The following is a 22500-nucleotide window of genomic DNA, read 5'->3' on the forward strand; positions in this document are numbered from 1 at the left end:
TTTTTGTCTGATCCGAGCAAAGATGACACGCCCAGAAATTGACAATTTTGTGTTTACAAATCCATCATTCACCAGAAAAACTTTTCCATTATCCAAGATTAGCAAATCTTTTCCGGCGTCTTCGACCTTCATTCTGGATGCTCGGAGGTTTACTTGTTCGTGACCGGCTAGTTTTAATATTTCCAAACCTCTTTTTAAAGACTGCATAGTACTGTCTATCTTTCATGATTGTCTTAAACCACACCTTTCATGTTACTCCTGACTGGACAAAAGCTTGTCGTTTCCTTTAACCGAGGATTTCGCGACGGATTGAAGAAGAAGTTACCAAACATGCTTTGTAAACTAACGAGAATAATTAACAATTATTCGCCGAAGGCGAAGTGCTTATCGGTGAATATTCACCGAAGCGAAGTCGAGGTGGATATTCACCGATAATCACTGAGCCTGAGGCGAATAATTGTTTTAGTATAAATACACAGGTGGTTATTTCAAAAAAGAGAAAAAAAAAGCATTTCAACACGAAATCATCTTCACTTACAGTGGCAAAACGACTACTGGCAGCCATTCTGTCCGTCGAGGTGATTATCGGCTGATAATCCAAGATAGCGAGCCAATGAGAGCGCGCGATTTTGTATAATCACCTGTGTATTTATACTAACTATATTTAAAGCATTGTTCGGCAAAATCTCATAGCTTTCTACTATAAAGGGTGCAGTTTTTTCAATGAGGTCCCGGTGAAATTCGCATTCTACGTTCTCGGGGCGGCTCGGGTCGATCAAAATTTACATCTAAATCTCTTTATTTAAATATTATTTAAGGCAATTATATTTTACTTATGAGGCCTAGGCCAAAGTCCAACGTAACCAAACGAACGAATTTCAAGTTACTTAATGAGATCGCTGTCTATCAGATTAACGTATTGCTAGATGGTTAAGCGAACACCTGCAAAGCCAACCGTGTGGATAGCACTCTTTCCGAATTTGAAACTTAACAGTATTTTTCTTTGGTATTTTCTATTATACTGCTGAAACCAATTTATCTGATACAGTACAATAGAGACACTGAATGACTTTGTTCACGCCACGTCGTTGAGAAAAGTTCTCCTTTACTCTCGGTGATCGCACAGAAGAAATACAGTGACTAAGCAAATTCACGCCAATTTTGATAAGCGTCACAGAGTGTCCAGAAATATCGTCCCAGGCAACTGACAAATGTCTTTTTAACTTAACTCTTATTTTAAGTAGACATAAAATGGAAAACAAAACCATACTTTCAGACTGTAGTTTGTTGTAATGGGTAATCGAGCATGTTGATGACGCCTCGAGCATTGCCCTCTTTCGTGACCTGCTATTAGACATTTAAGCTTCAGTTAAGGCAAATGTTTAGATCTCGTGTTGAGGAATTTAAAAACGGAATCGAGCAAAGAATTCTCGAATGACTTTGAATGTAACAAGGGCACACACGAATAAAACATTTCTATGCCAAGACGAGGGAAATAACACAACGACCAGTTGGAAAAAGTATGAAGGATTAACACCGGAAAGAAAATTTTATTAACTTTGCCGTATTTCTCTATCTAAGTGCCTAGTGATGTCATTTATAAGGTAAGAGATTGTGAAAGTTTGTTTTTTTTTCTGAAGTCACTGACAAACGAGGTATGACGTATCAGCCATTCTAAGTTAGTCTTCACTCTTTGTCTAAAGTCAGGGTAAAATCAAAGTCCTTTTTCCGAGAAAAAAAATGGTTCAAAATTCCCTGGGAGAACTCCAGTGCATTAAGCTTAGGATTTTGTTTGTAGACATCGCGTGTGCAGACGTGCATCTCGTGAGAAATTGCATTTTAACTAAACTTGAAAATGAAAACATTCTTAACGTGTGCTGATGTCTTGGAAACTCATTAGTTTCTTTGAGAGGTGATTAGCGCCACAGGTAACACCAGACAAAGATTTGACCATCTCATCTTACCCTGGTAATCTCTGCGCTCATATTCCTTCAAAGAACCTTACTCTCCTTGGGGCGAGAAGAGCCGGGTCGCTAGTTTTGAGCCACTAGGGAAAGGTATGAACGTTTCACAACAGTGGAACTGAATATTTTATGATAACCAATCCTTCTTTGTTGCTATTGGTTACAATGACCTTGTACTGTTACACCGTTGCGTAATTTTTAAAAGTCGGCTATCACACTTCGGTGTCCGCATTGCGGTGAATATTTTGCGACTATTCCAAGCACATTTTCATTGAACGTTTGGGAAACTTCGACTTTGGCCTTCAGTTCTTGCATGCCCTAAGCCTCTAAATTGTATCTTTAGGCAAATCATACAGGTGGAGTTTCCGTGCTTTGGGCGAGTTGCAGTGATAACGAGATATTCATATCCATCGATGACTATTTATCCTCACTGTCAATTGGAGGAGGGTTATTTTCAGTTGACTTCTATCTCTGGCGACTGCTGTTGTTCAAAAGGTGCATTTGTGTGAAGAAGCGGTGGTCAACGCGGAGTGGTTATGATGCTTCGAACGCTATTAGCTGGTAGATTTTCCCTTAGTGCGGGCTTCCAACTCTTTAAGGTCGCATGCTTCGAGCTTTAAATATAATCGTCTATAAAGATCGGCTCTTTCACTTTCTTATTTATTTACTTTTCCACAACTCACGGACGGAAAGGATTGCATCTTTTTAAGTTACTCATGGGTTGCGTGGAAAAAAAAAATGGTAGCTATCGTTTCCTTTCTTCTACGATCTCTCATTAGTTCAGAACCAACCAAGATTCAATAAGTTGACAGATAGTTGTTTAAAATGTAGAATTCTATTCAGTGCAGATGTCAGGGCGCCTCCAAGTCTACAAGATTCGTTTTTCCGGTCTTTTTTTCGCTGTCAATTGCTCTTGAAAACTGACTTTGTTTAGTTTGGGAACAAATTTGACTAGTTCTGTAAAACTCTTGCAACATACAAGCGATTTCTGTGGTATTCAACAATAGTTTTGCCAGTTTTAAGAAACCGGCGTGTCAGATTAAATTTGTAATTTTGCAGACCAAAGGGATGAAAAAGTCTTAAAAACTTGACGTAGTAGATTTTTCTGAAGATTTTCTGTCGACAGCGAAGAATCGGAAACACCACGTGCACGCTAAGCTTGGGGTTTTTTTTTTTTTGGTCTCTCTTGTTTCAAGTCAAATTGTAAAGTACCCAATTATCAAGTGTTAGGAAAAGATACCCAGAGTTGTCTTTGGAGAGCTCGGTTCTAAATCTGACTTGTGCTATGTGGAACACAAGCCGCCGTTCACCTCCGTTGACCGTTGTAACCTTTGTAAGGTCATGAAAATGTCTCGCCATTGACTCGCATGACAGGGAAAGCAGACTGGACCGCTTAGAGACACGGACTGCTTGGTCAATAAATAGGGCATTAACACTTGTTATGTAGTTTATCTTCTCAAGTTGTTGCATTCAATATTTGTAATAGAAGTTCGATGATAACCCACAGCAAAACATATGTCAATCTTTTTCCCCTTAATTTAAGGCACTGGTTCGCGCGAATGTTATTTTCACAGAGCTTCTTTATGGAAGGAGAACCAACTGCTAGAAATAGTTTGGTTTTTTTTCTGATTGTTGGTGGTTTATGTGCTCTGATGGCCCGAGATTAATTTACGACTGAAGTCTTCTTTATTGGCCTGTCGCATTTTGCGTTTGCTGGAGTCATCTTAAACACACACAACGTCCGGTTTCTTCCAACGGAAATCCCTAAGCTATGAATAGATCAGACTTCAACGAAAAAGACTTTATGTCTTTTGTATCTGGGCCAAAAACGACTTGCTTTCAGATCTTGAATTAATCCCTCCCTCGTCTAACTTCTCAATTTGTGGTTTCCTGTTTTGGTTTACCATTTCAGCGAGAAATTTCAGTTTCTTCCTTACCTGTCATTTCTTTTTTCATTACGTGGCAAAAAAACTCAACCGCAGAGTGTCACAGTCGGGTTTCTTTTTGTACTGTTTTGTTCGGCGCGCTCTCATTGTCAACAAAGTAGCTTCAAAGAGCACAAGTCTTGGAAACGTCCTGTAAGTCAATTTTCTTCCTTAACTATTCTGCAATTACTCCGTTTTTTTTCTTTCGAACAGGGAAAATTGAAGTGGTTGCTTGCCAGTGGTTGCTATTTATAAAATACCCTCGACTTTTCAGTTGAATAGAGAGGACTTTGTTCTAGTGGGTTTTAATTCAAGCAATCATGGTTTTATCCAGTGCGTTTAATTTACGCCGGAGTACTTTCTATCACCGTGTAACGTTAAATAATACGATTTACGAGAGTGCTGTGCTCGCTTTTGTGGCACTTTCAGAAAAGGATGCCCCCGACTTCGACTCTAGGTTATTTAATTTCATTTTTCTTCGAGATTCTGTGATGCACGCTACGATTATGTAAATTGATAGGGAAGTAGCAAAACTGATTTTCGGGAATCCGTATCCTTTCCTTTGTAGTGCAAATCGTCCATGGGCCACTCAGCTGGGCAATTTAATTTATTGTTTATATATTGTCATAACTCTTGCTCTTGGACGTCCGATAATTTTGGTATCGTAGCTACCAAGGTCAGCTGTTTTTCCCGGGTGTACTTCCACTTTCTGAAAATCATTTGGTAAAACTCTTTCAAGCATGCCGGGATAACAAACTTTACTGGATTACCTTTCTTTAATCCTCGTAGCATGATATCACAAGATCATAAGACACGTTGCTGATCCGTGACAATTTCTAATGGAACATTGGCTCTTCGCGATAAAAGCTATAAATTCCCGGTCAACCAACTCGAATTGCAGCTGTTTCAAAGCCGTCCATTATGGAGTATAATTAACGTGCCAGTTGCGAGTTATAGCCGAATGTTTATGTTTATGGAGTAAACAGCTTTTTTGACGAAATGAGAAGAAAGTACCCCAAAATAACCACATCCTGTCTATTTTAAAGGAAACACACCCAGACAAGACTGGAGGGTCTTTAGACAAATCCGAGACATGAATTTCAAATAATATAATAAGCTTACTAATGCACGCATTTTGATTGGTTCTCACGTATGATCTGTTAGAGGCCTGGACAGACGCATAGCTGACGTCGTCGACAAAAACTTTTAATTTTTTATTGTGTAGAACAAATAGATTCCATATTGTAATCACTTCCAACTATTTCAACCTTTTTAACATTGACAATGGTGTGGCCGTCCCTCAAGAATGAAACCGATATAAGTCACCTTTTAAATTAGGAGAGAAAATGAAAATTTTTCCGAAAGCGCTGACGTTCTCTCTAAAACCTCAAATTTGGTCATTTCACGTTGTTTTTTTGCTGACGATGGCAAAGAAATAGACAAAAATGAAAAGATGCACGTTCAGTACGTGCAAAGCTATTGCTTTTTCCACTAAATTTGCACAATTTTGACGTTCTCATTACCGTCGCCGTTGTCGTTGCTAAAGCTCCCTTAAGGCCTGGCCAAAACGCTCGCAACATTTCAACGCATCATCTTGCAATTTTGTTGGGCACAACATGTTGCGTACGTTTGGCCACCCTGTTGCGATATGTTGCGTGCGTGTGGCCAGCCCGTTCAACACATGTCGCAACATCATGCAACAATGTTGCAAGATGTTGCGTTAAAATGTTGCAAGCGTTTGGCCAGGCCTTAAGGGCCAATTTACACAGTGCGATTTTTTGTCGCATGCGACAAGCTTACGACAGTTACGGAAGGCCTTAAAGTCGTATACGATTGTCGTGTACGTCAGAAAAAATGTCATAGCCTTTTTTAAACATGTTTCAAAACGCTGCGACCATCGTAAGTTAATATGTCGTAGGCCTGTCGAAAGCTTGTCGCATGCTCCAAAAATCATATTGTGTAAATCGGCCTTAATAGATCACAGATGACGTCAAAATGTGGTAAGAACAAAAAAGGGGCACACGAGGTGTCAATGATATTCTTACCTCGAGACAGCCTCTTTTTCTGCACGGCTGAGTGCTTCCGGTTTGCTTGTGCACGGTAAATGGTGACTAGTGAAGGTCTCTGATTAAATCGCCGGGTGTTTTAAAGAACTCAAAAATTCGAAATCCTCGAAAAGCGAAAGGCTTGAAGAATGTCAAATTGGCGCCGGTTGCTGGAAGGCTTCTTAGCGCTAACCATTGGTTAAGAGGTATCAGAACGTAGTGGTTTCCATGGTAATTAATGCTGGTTAGCGCTAACCAGGCTTCGAGCAACTTGGGCCATGCAGGCCTTTTGTGGCTAGTGATCACATGGCACGGAAAGACGCACTCGCACCGGGATTTAAACTAATGATTTCCAGTACATTTAATCCCGTAGTGATATAGTTAAGATAACAGAATGCGATGATTGACTATGTAAAAAGCCTTAATAAGATCTAAAAACAAAGTTACAGCAAATTCTTCACTGTCAAGAGTCTGGGTAATTTCTTCAATAGGAGCGACTAGACAGTCAGTTGTATCACTTCCACGCCTAAAACTGCCTTGATTGGGGTTGATGAGATTATGGAAAGAGAAATGGAACGTTATTGATTATAAACACATTTTTGAAAAATTTTACTAAGGGCAGAGAGTACAGAGATAATTGGATGATAATTGTTGCCGAGTAACCGTGAACCTTGTTTGAAGAGGAGAATGATCTTTGCTATTTTCAGACTATCAGGAAACATGTTTGGAGTTATACATAGATTTGTTAAGCATGTTAGAGGTTTAACGATTTCTAAGGCTGCGATAGAAAGTAATAAAAAATGAATTTTAACTCTACCATAGGACTTTTTCCACACTAAATAAGGCATTCATAGCAGTGTAGAAAGTGATCGGGCCTTCAAGAGCATACAAAGCTGGAATTAATTTCCTTTTGACTCGGAAAACTAGCTGCTTGGCGACAAGCGGAAAAACAATTGAAAAATCAGAGTTCTAGGCGGGATTTGAACCTACGATGTCCGTAACTCTACCCACTGAGCTACTAGAACGAACTGGCTGAGCTACAATAGGTCGCCGTTATCTTGGGCCTGAAATGGAGAATGTGTGCCACTGGTCTGCGGGCTCTGCAAAGTCATGCGCCTTTGTAGAAAATTTCAGATGCAACTATCGATGTTTTAGATGGCTTACTACAGTTTTGCGAAGTAAAAGATCAAGATCGTCTATAAAGCTGCCTGCTGGAACTGCGATGAATTCTGCATTGGCAAAACAAAACGAAGACTCCACGACAGAAAAACAGAACATTTCAAGGCCCTATCTAAAAGTGACCATTCATCAGCCATTGCTGATCATGTGAAAACCACTGGCCACGACATTAAATGGGATCACTTTGACATTTTAGCGTCCGGAAAAACTGACTTTCACTGTAAAGTTAAAGAGACTTTGTTAATTCAAGAGCTAAAGCCTTCCCTTAATGTAAATATTAGTAGTGAGAAGTTATTGCTGTTTTAGCTATTACTTTTCATTATGTCTAGACACGTACTGCTGCAGATCATTTTTCTCAGTCTAGGTTCCAGACCCCTATTGTTTACGATATATATATATAGTTTTTAAAAATTGTAACGGTCACTTTTGAAAATGTGTGTTGACTAGCATACGAAACGTCAAGTTTTATAAAAATGCGTTGGAATACAATGTTTATCACCGCTGTTTGTGTTATTTTCCTAAAAAAGATCAAGATTTTGAAATCTGTGAAGTTGCTTCTGAAGTGTTAGTCACTGCAATTGATATAAAATGTAATTTTACCTAACAAATAAATGCAAATCAAGGGAAAGTGCTAAATATAGTGACCGAGCTCCTGGAGGGACAACTGAAAACTAGACACTTCAAAGGCCTTTTTCTCCAAACCAGGCCGTACATACGATTAGCTGACGTAATAAAAGGAATATCGCAAGTGCTCTATGCAAAGGCAGGAAAATCGGAGTATGTTTGCTTCCCTCCCTACTAAACGTTTCCCCTTACCCCCTCCCCCCTCCACCCTCCCCCCAACAACTTTATTGGTCCTTGCATGGTTAATCTATAATGTGTTCTTCTTCTCTGCAGAATTTGTGCTTCCACAGAATGCGCCGCGTTTTGATCGCAGTCTGGGCGCTGACCCTTACAGCTGTAGTCGCAGGTTCGTGATTTCTCGACTATTCTGCTAGCGTTACCGAGTGCTAGTTTAGCGTCTTTGTGATCCCGGAGTCAAGACCCGTTCTGATCACTTTTTGAAATTGATCCTGGTAGTCCCTGGTTCAACTTCTCTGCTGCACTTGTAAATTGTCAACTGGTTTGTCTCTGGCCAGTTGGGATTCTTATCAATTGTTGTTCTGTTCAGTTGTTTCAATGATTGTGTTTCATTACTCCTGAAAAGGTCCTATTGGGAGTGGTCAATTAATTATCCGTGTATGTGTGTGTGAAGTCGCTTTTCTGTGCTATAGTTTGTATGGTGATACAGGGATTGCCACTTGTTCAAGCTGTTGTAAATTGACTTGTACAATGCATAAAGGTTTTACGAAAAATTAGTAGCATCTAAACTTTCATTCAACCTTTTGGTAAAGCGGCGCTGTTGGTGAAGTTTAGAGTCTGTTCAATAATAATGATAATTTTTATTTTCTCGTGTAGACGACTCGTCACTTAAAATGTGGCAAATTCCTGCCTCTTAGCCATTGGAGAACGACCAGGCAAGCTCGCCTAGTTTCTGCTTTATCTCTGCTACCCAAAGGCATTGCTGACCCACTTAACTGCGAATTGTCAACAATTATTATTTGTTGTGCTATCTACTCGATCAAATGTATTTACCATGTAGAGAATTCTAACATAAAAAGTGCTCGTGTAGACGGAGCTTTATCTGTATAATGAAGTTATTCCAGAATTCATTTAGGTTCCTTCTTCTGTCTAGCAATCTGAATAGAATTCGAATTATATTCAAGATCTTAAGAGTTCACTTTATGGATTTCTGACGACCCAATTCTGAGAAGGATGTCTTTGATGGAAATCATTGAGACAACGTATATTGTTGTCATTCAAAAATAATCTGGATTTGTCTTGTCGGTATTAAGCTCATTCGTCTCTCGATTGATTGTTTGCAGTTACACCAAGCCTTTACAGGATACCAGATAACAAGGTTGTTGTCGAAGGGGCCGCAGTAACATTCATCTGCAATGCAACAGGAAACCCAACGCCAAATATTACTTGGTTAAAAGACGACAAAACGATGGGAAGGGGAAAAAATCTGACTTTTGTGGCGAACAGGAATAGTTCTGGGGAATATTGGTGTATCGCAGACAGTGGATCAAATGCGACTGGCAATGTTAGCGCTAAACTTAACGTTCTCTGTGAGTATTCAAAGTATATCGTCTCAGTCATTTTCCTGTTTCCCGGCTTTTGCTTCATCACTCGGTAATATCTCGAGTTACGGTCAACAAAAGGAATGAAATGAGTGGGCTTCTGGTATTCTACTCTATGAATGGGAACCCTTTGTCTAAAATCCGCCTGCGTGTGCAGACGTAATTTAACACCAGCGCCGAGATCCTTGTTCTGGACGAACAACTCAACGAACAAGCGGAAGTGCGTTTTAAATTTCCCTTTAACCTGATTGGCTATTACCAGTCTTGGCAAACAGTTGTGTTCCTTAACAGACTAATCATGGCGCATACTCAAATCCTGGTACGCTGCTGGGGGCCCAGAACAAGGATTTCGGCACTGGTTCGCAGACAGACCTAACCAGCGGTTTGGCGGTTTCTAATGGGTTAAGCACCAATCTCGTTTCCAGAATAGAAAAGAGCGCAAAAAAAGCCCTGAAAACAAACTTTCCGAGGAATTCGTAGGATCTGTAACTCTCCCCAGTTGCAGTCGCTGTTTAAAACAAAGATGGCAGCATTAGTACGTAGGAAGAGGCGTACGATCTCGATCTTTGATCGGGTAAAAACGTCTACGTCTGATGAAAAGCTCGCCTTTGCCACTCGACGCTGTTCAATCTGTCTATAAAATATTAGCCACACAACTAAGGATCCACACTTTGGTTACAACTGATGAATTGTACACCCGATCGATTTCTTTAATTTTTCAGCATGAAAATGTGCGGTGATCGTTTGTCCTGGAATAAAATTGCAAAAAACGGTGTTGAGAGCAGGCGAAAAGCTGAAAAACTGTTCATTTGCGTAGGCTTTCCCTCAGGTTACTTCAAATTTGCTTGTCCACGTCTTTATTTCGAGGATGACATCATAGAAATGTACGAAAATGCGAGACTCGCTAAGCAATAGCTTTTGTTTATTAAAACAGTTCTTTTACTCGTGGATGTCGTTGTTGCTGGACGTCCCTTCGTTCTTGGTCTCTAGTTTATATTACATCCTTGGTGAATCAATATTGAGTTCTTTTTTTCTCTCTTCGTTATTCGTTTCAGTTCCTCCAAGATTTACCATTGTGCCATCGGATCAGATGGTGGTGGAGAAAGATCAAGTCACCTTTGCCTGTTCTGCTACTGGTAACCCTGTGCCAAACATTACCTGGATTAAAGATGGAAAGACTGTGCAAGAAGGAGACGTGCTCAGCTTTGAAGCTACACGAAATCACTCAGGAATTTACCAGTGTTTGGCGGACAATGGAGTAGAAAAGAGTATCGAGACCAATTTTTCGTTTCTTGTTCAGTGTAAGTATAGGATGAGAGAATCTCTTGCATCTTCACTGATATAAAAAAAAAACATAAGAATCTAAGGACGCATACCTGGTCTGCGGTCGTACGCTTTGTCGTGCTATCCCAATCTTCCTAGGAAGCAAGAGCCCTTGACGAGGATCGTACAACTTCCTTGTATTTGTGCCTTTTCACAGACCGAGTTATTTTTAGATTGATTTATAACAACAACAACTTTATTACCCCTTTTTTCTAAAAGAACAAATTATAATGAAGAAAATGAAATTATAATGCATCAATATAATGCATCAGAATTGAGAATTCGAACTCGTAGTCGTCCAATCTCGTCCCCGAGTCCGCTTTTCTTTTGGTCAGCACCAAGAACACGGACTCTGCTATTTCCAAGACAGGAAGTCCGCAGATCACGGACTTCCGGCTCCTCTACGCAGACTCAGAAATTTGAAACGACAGTGGTTGTAAACGATTACAAAAGTGGACCTTCACTACGACTGCGCATAAATTGGAAATGGCCAGAGTCCTTGTTCTTAGTGCTGACCAAAAGAAAAGCTGACTCTGGGGAGGAAATTGGTAGTCGTCGTCGTTGGTACAAACGTAAACATGATAATAATTATTGAAGTCTCACGCTTTCTAGCCTACTTGTAACTCTCGAACGCTTTTCAATTAAGTTATGCTTAAACCCTTTCATTTGCAAGATCTCAATGTTAATTCTTGAGAGGAACAAGTCTCGAGAAAAATGGGCTTGACACATCGATATCATGTAGTTAACCTATTAACAATAGGAATAGCAATTTATACACAAATTCACCATTTTCTAGTCGGCCCAGATCTGGTTGAAACACCATCGGATCAAACCGTCACTGAAGGAAACCAGATAACATTCCAATGCCGAGGTGTGGGGAACCCTGCACCAGAAATCAACTGGATCAAAGATGGCGAGCATATGGGTGAAGGAGAAACTTTGACTGTTGTTGCCCTAAGGAATGATTCTGGAGTATATTGGTGCGTCGCAGAAAATGATTTGGGTGACACAGCCAACGCTAGTGCTTCCCTTGACGTCCAATGTAAGTATCACGTTTGTTTTTAGTAGAAGAAATGAGTTGGATGTATGTGAAAAACTAGAGTTTTCCAGCCCTCCTTTTATGCCGTTCGATCGTCGAGATTGTACAACTCTTAGTTCTGCCCTCCAGTGACATGAATTGAAAGTATGTGAAAAACCTAAGTTTTCCAGTCTCCTTGTTGACTCTGTTCGATGGTCGACATTGTGCACCTCTGTGCGCTGCTGCCATCTTTGCATCTCGTGTTTAGCCATTAGCGACGCTCAGATTGGAGTCCGAGAACGACTACGAGTACAAGATTTGTGTGCTGAGCACGCGCATGATAGGTTTAAACAACGAGAATTTTCGAAATACGCGAGCTCAGAATTGAGAATTCGAACTCGTAGTCGTCCAATCTCGTCCCCGAGTCCGCTTTTCTTTTGGTCACCACCAAGAACACAAACTCTGCCATTTCCAAGACAGGAAGTCCGCAGATCATTGACTTCCGGCTCCTCTACGCAGACTCAGAAATTTGAAACGACAGTGGTTGTCAACGATTACAAAAGTGGACCTTCACTACGACTGCGCATAAATTGGAAATGGCCAGAGTCCGTGTTGTTGGTGCTGACCAAAAGAAAAGCAGACTCTGGGGAGGTAATTGGTAGTCGTCGTCGTTGGTACAAACGTAAACATGATAATAATTATTGAAGTCTCACGCTTTCTAGCCTACTTATAACTCTCGAGCGCTTTTCAATTGAGTTATGCTTAAACCATTTCATTTGCAAGATCTCAATGTTAATTCTTGAGAGGAACAAGTCTCGAGAAAAATGGGCTTGACACATCGATATCATTTAGTTAACCTATTAACAATCGGAAGAGCAATTTATACACAAATTCACCATTTTCTAGTCGGCCCAGATCTGGTTGAAACACCATCGGATCAAACCGTCACTGAAGGAAACCAGATAACATTCCAATGCCGAGGTGTGGGGAACCCTGCACCAGAAATCAACTGGATCAAAGATGGCGAGCATATGGGTGAAGGAGAAACTTTGACTGTTGTTGCCCTAAGGAATGATTCTGGAGTATATTGGTGCGTCGCAGAAAATGATTTGGGTGACACAGCCAACGCTAGTGCTTCCCTTGACGTCCAATGTAAGTATCACGTTTGTTTTTAGTAGAAGAAATGAGTTGGATGTATGTGAAAAACTAGAGTTTTGCAGCCCTCCTTTTATGCCGTTCGATCGTCGAGATTGTACAACTCTTAGTTCTGCCCTCCAGTGACATGAATTGAAAGTATGTGAAAAACTTGAGTTTTCCAGTCCCCTTGTTGACTCTGTTCGATGGTTGACATTGTGCACCTCTGTGATCTGCTGCCATCTTTCCATCTCGTGTTTAGCCATTAGCGACGCTCAGATTGGAGTCCGAGAACGACTACGAGTACAAGATTTCTGTACTGAGCACGCGCATCATAGGTTTAAACAACGAGAATTTTCGAAATACGCGAGCTTAGAATTGAGAACTCGAACTCGTAGTCGTCCAATCTCGTCCCCGAGTCCGCTTTTCTTTTGGTCAGCACCCAAAACACGGACTCTGCCATTTCCAAGACAGGAAGTCAGCAGATCACGGACTTTCGGGTCCTCTAAGCAGACTCAGAAATTTGAAACAGCAGTGGTTGTCAACGATTACAAAAGTGAACCTTCACTACGACTGCGCATAAATTGCAAATGGCCAGAGTCCGTGTTCTTAGTGCTGACCAAAAGAAAAGCGGACTCTTTGGACGACATTGGTAATCGTCGTTGTTCTCCAATCTGAAGCTCGCTATTAAGTTTGTTTATTACAACAATTCTCCTGCTTGTGAATGTCTTTGTTGCTAGAGGTCCTTTCCCTCTCGGTCCCTAATATTACAGCCGTGGTCAATTGATACTTACTCCTTGTTTCTCTTCTCGTTATTCCTTTCAGTTCCTCCAAGATTTACCATTGTGCCATCGGATCAGATGGTGGTGGAGAAAGATCAAGTCACCTTTACCTGTTCTGCTACTGGTAACCCTGTGCCAAACATTACTTGGATTAAAAATGGAAAGACTGTGCAAGAAGGAGACGTGATCAGCTTTGAAGCTACACGAAATCACTCAGGAATTTACCAGTGTTTGGCGGACAATGGAATAGAAAAGAGTATCGAGACCAATTTTTCGTTTAATGTTCAGTGTAAGTATAGGATGAGAGAATCTCTTGCATCTTCACTGATATAAAAAAACATAAAAATCTAAGGACGCATACCTGGTCTGCGGTCGTACGCTTTGTCGTGCTACCCCAACCTTCTTAGGAAGCAAGAGCCCTTGACGAGGATCGTACAACTTCCTTGTATTTGTGCCTTTTCACAGACCGAGTTATTTTTAGATTGATTTATAACAACAACAACTTTATTACCCTTTTTTTCTAAAAGAACAAATTATAATGAAGAAAATGAAATTATAATGCATCATTATAATGCATCAGAATTGAGAATTCGAACTCGTAGTCGTCCAATCTCGTCCCCGAGTCCGCTTTTCTTTTGGTCAGCACCAAGAACACGGACTCTGCCATTTCCAAGACAGGAAGTCCGCAGATCATTGACTTCCGGCTCCTCTACGCAGACTCAGAAATTTGAAACGACAGTGGTTGTCAACGATTACAAAAGTGGACCTTCACTACGACTGCGCATAAATTGGAAATGGCCAGAGTCCATGTTCTTGGTAATGACCAAGAGAAAAGCTGACTCTGGGGAGGAAATTGGTAGTCGTCGTCGTTGGTACAAAGTCTCACGCTTTCTAGCCTACTTGTAACTCTCGAGCGCTTTTCAATTGAGTTATGCTTAAACCCTTTCATTTGCAAGATCTCAATGTTAATTCTTGAGAGGAACAAGTCTCGAGAAAAATGGGCTTGACGCATCGATATCATGTAGTTAACCTATTAACAATAGGAATATCAATTTATACACAAATTCACCATTCTCTAGTCGGCCCAGATCTGGTTGAAACACCATCGGATCAAACCGTCACTGAAGGAAACCAGATAACATTCGAATGCCGAGGTGTGGGGAACCCTGCACCAGAAATCAACTGGATCAAAGATGGCGAGCATATGGGTGAAGGAGAAACTTTGACTGTTGTTGCCCTAAGGAATGATTCTGGAGTGTATTGGTGCGTCGCAGAGAATGATTTCAGTGACACAGCCAACGCTAGTGCTTCCCTTGACGTCCAATGTAAGTATCACGTTTGTTTTTAGTAGAAGAAATGAGTTGGATGTATGTGAAAAACTAGAGTTTTCCAGCCCTCCTTTTATGCCGTTCGATCATCGAGATTGTACACCTCTTAGTTCTGCCCTCCAGTGACATGAATTGAAAGTATGTGAAAAACTTGAGTTTTCCAGTCCCATTGTTGACTCTGTTCGATGGTCGACATTGAGCACCTCTGTGCTCTGCTGCCATCTTTGCATCTCGTGTTTAGCCATTAGCGACGCTCAGATTGGAATCCGAGAACGACTACGAGTACACGATTTCTGTACTGAGCACGCGCATCATAGGTTTAAACAACGAGAATTTTCGAAATACGCGAGCTCAGAATTGAGAACTCGAACTCGTAGTCGTCCAATCGCGTCCCCGAGTCCGCTTTTCTTTTGGTCAGCATCAAGAACACGGACTCTGCCATTTCCAAGACAGGAAGTCCGCAAATCACGGACTTTCGGGTCCTCTACGCAGGCTCAGAAATTTGAAACAACAGTGGTTGTCAAGGATTAGAAAAGTGGACCTTCACTACCACTGCGCATAAATTGCAAATGGCCAGAGTCCGTGTTGTTAGTGCTGACCCAAAGAAAAGCAGACTCTGGGGAGTAGATTGGTAGTCGTCGTCGTACTCCAACCTGAAGGTCGCTATTAAGTTTGTTTATGACAACAATTCTCTTACTTGTAATTGTCTTTGTTGCTAGAGGTCCTTTCCCTCTAGGTCCCTAATATTACAGCCGTGGTCAATTGATACTTACTCCTTGTTTCTCTTCTCGTTTTTCCTTTCAGTTGCTCCTAGTTTTACCATTGTGCCATCTGATCAGACAGTGATGGAGGAAGATCAAGTCATGTTTAACTGCTCTGCTACTGGTAACCCTGTGCCGAATATCAGTTGGATTAAAGATGGGAAAACTGTGGGTGAAGGAGACGTGTTCAGTTTTGAAGCTACACGGGGCCACTCAGGAATTTATCGGTGTTTGGCGGACAATGGAATAGAAGAGAATATCGAGATTAGCTTTTCGTTTAATGTTCAGTGTAAGTATAGGATTAAAGATTCTCTTGCATCGTTACTTACGTAAAAAAACTGAAGAATCTCAAAACCAAATACTTGCCTTCGAATCGAACGCTTTGTCGTGTTATTGCACCCATCCTCACGGCTTACATCTCTTAACAATGAGGTCAATATTTCTAATTCTACGTATACTTAACTACGGATGTTGGTTTTTTCAAGAAGCTGTTCTTGCATTCGACCAGGAAAATTTTAATTTGATTACAGATTTACCAACTTTGGACTCGAAGCCTTCTAACCAAACAGTTATGGAGGGAGACAAGGCAACATTGCATTGTAACGCCACTGGGAACCCAGCTCCAAGCGTAAGATGGATTAAGAATGGGAAGACTGTGGGTAACGAAGATTTACTTTCCTTTGTGACCAAAAGGAACGATTCTGGAAAATACTGGTGTCTAGCTGAGAATGGTTTGAGCTCATTTGTCACAGCGATGGCCTACCTTGATGTACAATGTAAGTTGTTTACTAATTCCTCAATTTGTTATTATTTTCATTTAGCTTACTATCCTCAGAAGAGACGACAACTCTTCTCCACTTTTTTATTTCCAAGACAGCAATTGATCCTATGCAGCTTAATTTTGCTGATTAGGTTAGACTATAAAAAAGAGTTGTTACAAATTAACGTAAAGATGATAATTATTATTGAAGTCTCAAGCTTCCTAGCCTACTTTAATATAACTCTCGAGCACTTTTCAATTGAGTTATGCTTAAACCCTTTCATTTCCAAGATCTGAATTTTAATTCTTGAGAGGAACAAGTCTCAAGAAAAATGTATTTCACCCATCGATATCATTTAGTTAACTTGTTAAGAATCGGAATGGCAATCACTCATACACAAATTCACCATTTTCTAGTCGGCCCAGAGCTGGTTGAAACACCATATGATCAAACCATCACCGAAGGAAACCAGATAACATTCCAATGCCAAGGTGTGGGGAACCCTGCTCCAGAAATCAACTGGATCAAAGATGGCGAGCATATGGGTGAAGGAGAAACTTTAACTGTTGATGGCCTAAGGAATGATTCTGGAGAATATTGGTGCGTCGCAGGGAATGGTTTGGGTGACACAGCCAACGCTAGTGCTTCCCTTGACGTCCAATGTAAGTATCATGTTTAATTTTAGTAGAAGAAATGAATTGGATGTATGTCAAAAACTAGAGTTTTCCAGCCCTCTTTTCATGCCGTTCGATCGTCCAGATTGTACATCTCTTAGTTCTGCCCTCCAGTGACATGAATTGAAAGTATGTAAAAAACTTGAGTTTTCCAGTCCCCTTGTTGACTCTGTTCGATGGTCGACATTGTGAACCTCTGTGCTCTGCTGCCATCTTTGCATCTTGTGTTTAGCCATTAGCGACGCTCAGATTGGAGTCCGAGAACGACTACGAGTACAAGATTTCTGTATGAGCACGCGCATCATAGGTTTAAACAAGAAAATTTTCGAAATACGCGAGCTCAGAATTGAGATATCGAACTCGTAATCGTCCAATCTCGTCCCCATAGTCCGCTTTACGTTTAGTCAGCACCAAAAACATGGACTCTGCTATTTCCAAGACAGGAAGTCCGCAGATCACTGGCTTTCGGGTCCTCTACGCAGGCTCAGAAATTTGAAACAACAGTGGTTGTCAACGATTACAAAAGTGGACCTTCACTACGACTGCGCATAAATTGGAAATGGCCAAAGTCCGTGTTGTTGGTGCTGACCCAAAGAAAAGGAGACTCTGGGGAGGAGATTGGTAGTCGTCGTCGTGCTCCAACCTGAAGGTCGCTATTAAGTTTGTTTATGACAACAATTCTCTTACTTGTAAATGTCTTTGTTGCTAGAGGTCCTTTCCCTCTAGGTCCCTAATATTACAGCCGTGGTCAATTGATACTTACTCCTTGTTTCTCTTCTCGTTATTCCTTTCAGTTGCTCCTAGTTTTACCATTGTGCCATCTGATCAGACGGTGATGGAGGAAGATCAAGTCAATTTTACCTGCTCTGCTACTGGTAACCCTGTGCCGAATATCACTTGGATTAAAGATGGGAAAACTGTGAGTGAAGGGGACGTGTTCAGTTTTGAAGCTACACGAGGCCACTCTGGAAATTATCGGTGTTTGGCGGACAATGGAATAGAAGAGAATATCGAGATTAGCTTTTCGTTTAATGTTCAGTGTAAGTATAGGATTAAAGATTCTCTTGCATCGTTACTTACGTAAAAAAACTGAAGAATCTCAAAACCAAATACTTGCCCTCGAATCGAACGCTTTGTCGTGTTATTCCACCCATCCTCACGGCTTACATCTCTTAACAATGAGGTCAATATTTCTAATTCTACGTATACTTAACTACGGATGTTGGTTTTTTCAAGAAGCTGTTCTTGCATACGACCAGGAAAATTTTAATTTGATTACAGATTCACCAACTTTGGACTCGAAGCCTTCTAACCAAACAGTTATGGAGGGAGACTTTTAAATTGAGTTATGCTTAAACCCTTTCATTTGCAAGATCTGAATTTTAATTCTTGAGAGGAACAAGTCTCAAGAAAAATGTATTTCACCCATCGATATCATTTAGTTAACTTGTTAAGAATCGGAATGGCAATCACTCATACACAAATTCACCATTTTCTAGTCGGCCCAGAGCTAGTTGAAACACCATCTGATCAAACCATCACCGAAGGAAACCAGATAACATTCCAATGCCAAGGTGTGGGGAACCCTGCTCCAGAAATCAACTGGATCAAAGATGGCGAGCATATGGGTGAAGGAGAAACTTTAACTGTTGATGGCCTAAGGAATGATTCTGGAGAATATTGGTGCGTCGCTGGGAATGGTTTGGGTGACACAGCCAACGCTAGGGCTTCCCTTGACGTCCAATGTAAGTATCACGTTTGTTTTTAGTAGAAGAAATGAATTGGATGTATGTCAAAAACTAGAGTTTTCCAGCCCCCCTTTGATGCCGTTCGATCGTCCAGATTGTACATTTCTTAGTTCTGCCCTCCAGTGACATGAATTGAAAGTATGTAAAAAACTTGAGTTTTCCAGTCCCCTTGTTGACTCTGTTCGATGGTCGACATTGTGCACCTCTGTGCTCTGCTGCCATCTTTGCATCTTGTGTTTAGCCATTAGCGACGCTCAGATTGGAGTCCGAGAACGACTACGAGTACAAGATTTCTGTACTGAGCACGCGCATCAAAGGTTTAAACAAGAGAATTTTTGAAATACGCGAGCTCAGAATTGAGATGTCGAACTCGTAGTCGTCCAATCTCGTCGCCAGAGTCCGCTTTTTTTTTAGTCAGCACCAAGAACATGAACTCTGCCATTTCCAAGAAAGGAAGTCCGCAGATCATGGACTTTCGGGTCCTCTACGCAGGCTCAGAAATTTCAAACAACAGTGGTTGTCAATGTATACAAAAGTGAACCTTCACTACGACTGCGCATAAATTGGAAATGGCCAAAGTCAGTGTTTTTGTTGCTGACCAAAAGAAAAGCAGACTCTGGGGAGGAGATTGGTAGTCGTCGTCGTACTCCAACCTGAAGGTGGCTGTTAAGTTTGTTTATGACAACAATTCTGTTACTTGTAAATGTCTTTGTTGCTAGAGGTCCTTTCCCTCTAGGTCCCTAATATTACAGCCGTGGTCAATTGATACTTACTCCTTGTTTCTCTTCTCGTTTTTCCTTTCAGTTGCTCCTAGTTTTACCATTGTGCCATGTGATCAGACGGTGATGGAGGAAGATCAAGTCATGTTTAACTGCTCTGCTACTGGTAACCCTGTACCGAATATCACTTGGATTAAAGATGGGAAAACTGTGGGTGAAGGGGACGTGTTCAGTTTTGAAGCTACACGAGGCCACTCTGGAAATTATCGGTGTTTGGCGGACAATGGAATAGAAGAGAATATCGAGATTAGCTTTTCGTTTAATGTTCAGTGTAAGTATAGGATTAAAGATTATCTTGCATCGTTACTTACGTAAAAAAACTAAAGAATCTCAAAACTATGTACTTGCCCTCGAATCGAACGCTTTGTCGTGTTATTCCACCCATCCTCACGGCTTACATCTCTTAAAAATGAGGTTAATATTTCTAATTCTACTTATACTTAAGTAGGGATGTTTGTTTTTTCAAGAAGCTGTTCTTTATTTGACCAAGAAAAGTTTAATTTGATTACAGATTTACGAACTTTGGACTGGAAGCCTTCTAACCAAACAGTTATGGAGGGAGCCAAGGCAACATTGCATTGTAACGCCACTGGGAACCCAGCTCCAAGCGTAAGATGGATTAAGGATGGGAAGACTGTGGGTAACGAAGATTTACTTTCCTTTGTGACCAAAAGGAACGATTCTGGAAAATACTGGTGTCTAGCTGAGAATGGTTTGAGCTCAACTGTCACAGCGATTGCCTACCTTGATGTGCAGTGTAAGTTGATTACTAGTTGGCCAATTTGTCACCATTGGGCTGGTACGCTGAAAAAAAGACGACACTTGATTCTTAAACTGAGTTATTTCCAGAAATGCTGTTGATCCTATGCAACTTAATTTTGATATGAGGTCATATTAGGTTAGATTCTTACGAGATTTTATAATAATCACTTTTTTTAAGTTTCAAGCTTAGCTACATGTAAATTGTGAGGGTTTTGCAATTTAGTTTACCTAATCTTGGCTCGTGCCACTGACCCAAACAATGAGCTTGCGATTAGGACAGGGAAAGTCACTTCAAGGAACTTGTCTCGAAAAAAATTGGTTTTACCCAACACTTAGTTAACTTGTTAATAACTTAGTTGGTGCGTCGCATGGAATGGTTTTAGTGACACTGCCAAGGCTAGTGCTTACCTTGATGTCCAATGTAAGTATCACGTTTGATTTTAGTAAGAAACCTGATTTCGGAGAATGTGAAAAACTAAAGTTTTCTAGTTTTTTTGTTTTTACCCTATTCGATCGTCGACACCTTTGCGCTCCGCCGCCATTTTAGTTTCCGATATCACGCCCGATCTGGGAAGAGCGGAATCTTCTCCAAATGGGTATGAAGTGTTTTTTTTTTCCTTCGTTGTCTTGCGTGGGAGAGGGGAGCGGGAGCCACTTGAAAGATTTGTCCCGCTCGTTAGATCGCGTGCGCAGTTAAAACTAAAATGTCAGCGCTTGGTAATCCTGTGCCAAAGATTTCTTGGATAAAAGATTTAACTACAATCCGTTTAGGAGACGTGCTGAGCTTTGAAGCTAGACGAGATGATTCGGGAATTTATCGGTGTTTGGCGGACAATGGAATAGAAAAGAGTATCGAGACTAGCTTTTCGTTTAATGTTCAGTGTATGTATAGGATGAAAGATTTTCTTTCATCTTTTCTGACGTAAAAAAAAAAGAATCTTAAAACCAGATACTTTCCTCGAATCATACACTTTCTCGTGCAATCCAATCCCTCCTCGCCGCTTACATCTCTAACCTCATCTTAGCTAGTACAACTCAGTGATCCTGACAAGTAAATGACGTACGTGTAAGGATCAAGTCTTCAAAAATTAAAAACAAGTGAGACCAATCAATTGGTAAACTTATTGACAACAGGGATGCAATCACTTTTGAACAAATGAACCCAAAGCTGGTTGAAACACCACCTAATCAACCCATCATCAAGAAATGAAAAAGAAGAGTTGTATGAACTGATCCACATCTGTTAATTGCTGTCTCCATTTTTTGCCTTAAAACGCTAGATCCTTCAAGTTTCACCTCGAAGCCAATCGACAAAACAGTTAAAGAAGGCGTTGACATTAATTTCCACTGCGCAGTGAATGGAAAACCAACTCCAAATGTAACGTGGATCAAAGATGGGAAAATTATTGGTTCAGGGGATATGCTGACGATCACAGCTTACAAAAATCAATCTGGAAAGTACTGGTGTTCCGCGTACAATGGCTTAGGAGAGAGAGTTAATGCCAGCGCTAACCTAAATGTACAATGTGAGTTTGTTTTGTTTATTGCAAGTAATCGTGCAGTTGTCCACAGTGCGGTGACAATGTCATTCGTCTATGCTATGTATCTTTGCTAAACAAGGATTTTTGGCGATGACGAAGATGACTGTGACGCTGCTTGTGACGATAATGATGACGATGATTATGGTGAAGATAACCGTTTTATATGGGCTTAGGTCTCAATTGGGACGAAAGTTCTGTTCCTCTCTCCTGCCACTTCATTTTTGTTGTTGTTGTTGTTGTTGTTGTTGTGACTGTGTAATGTAGATTAGTTGTTTGTGTTTGTTGAACTCAAGTGAAGCTATGATCCTCGCAGTTATGAAAGCAATTTTTGGCAATTGTATAGAGAAGCCTAAAAAATTCAGGACTTCAACAGGGTTTGAACCCCGTGACCTCGCGATACCGGTGCGACGCTCTCAACAACTGAGCAATGAAGCCACTGACGTTGAGAGCAGGTCATTTGTGGGTCCAAGTATTCCCGTGATGAATGGATCGATGAAGGAAGTGATATAAGAAATCATATATTGAACTGCGGATGTGAAATCAAGTGAAGCTATGATCCTCGCCGTTATGAAAGCAATTTTTAGTTAACTGCG

At 40.8% G+C, this 22500-nt stretch overlaps 1 protein-coding gene across 7 annotated transcripts in view; it reads left to right on the forward strand.

Moving 5' to 3' along the window:
* LOC138011725 (neuroglian-like) overlaps positions 1-22500 on the forward strand; it is a 62125-nt gene that overhangs the window by 16989 nt on the left and 22636 nt on the right. For 4 of the 7 annotated variants that reach the window (XM_068858860.1, XM_068858859.1, XM_068858862.1 and 1 more), the window contains 15 exons: positions 8011-8083; positions 9039-9284; positions 10352-10597; positions 11416-11661; positions 12544-12789; positions 13597-13842; positions 14633-14878; positions 15686-15931; positions 16173-16418; positions 16820-17065; positions 17872-18117; positions 18577-18822; positions 19630-19875; positions 20116-20361; positions 21647-21892. In XM_068858860.1, coding sequence (XP_068714961.1) covers positions 8029-8083; positions 9039-9284; positions 10352-10597; positions 11416-11661; positions 12544-12789; positions 13597-13842; positions 14633-14878; positions 15686-15931; positions 16173-16418; positions 16820-17065; positions 17872-18117; positions 18577-18822; positions 19630-19875; positions 20116-20361; positions 21647-21892 — 3499 coding nt within the window. In that variant the 5' untranslated portion in view covers positions 8011-8028. Of the gene's footprint in view, positions 1-1993; positions 2058-3935; positions 4043-8010; positions 8084-9038; positions 9285-10351; positions 10598-11415; positions 11662-12543; positions 12790-13596; positions 13843-14632; positions 14879-15685; positions 15932-16172; positions 16419-16819; positions 17066-17871; positions 18118-18576; positions 18823-19629; positions 19876-20115; positions 20362-21646; positions 21893-22500 lie in introns of those variants that run through there. The other 3 variants (XM_068858861.1, XM_068858863.1, XM_068858866.1) reach the window with 3 other exon arrangements.

The sequence above is a fragment of the Montipora foliosa genome, chromosome 7, assembly GCF_036669935.1.
Source record: "Montipora foliosa isolate CH-2021 chromosome 7, ASM3666993v2, whole genome shotgun sequence".
NCBI lineage: Eukaryota > Metazoa > Cnidaria > Anthozoa > Scleractinia > Acroporidae > Montipora > Montipora foliosa.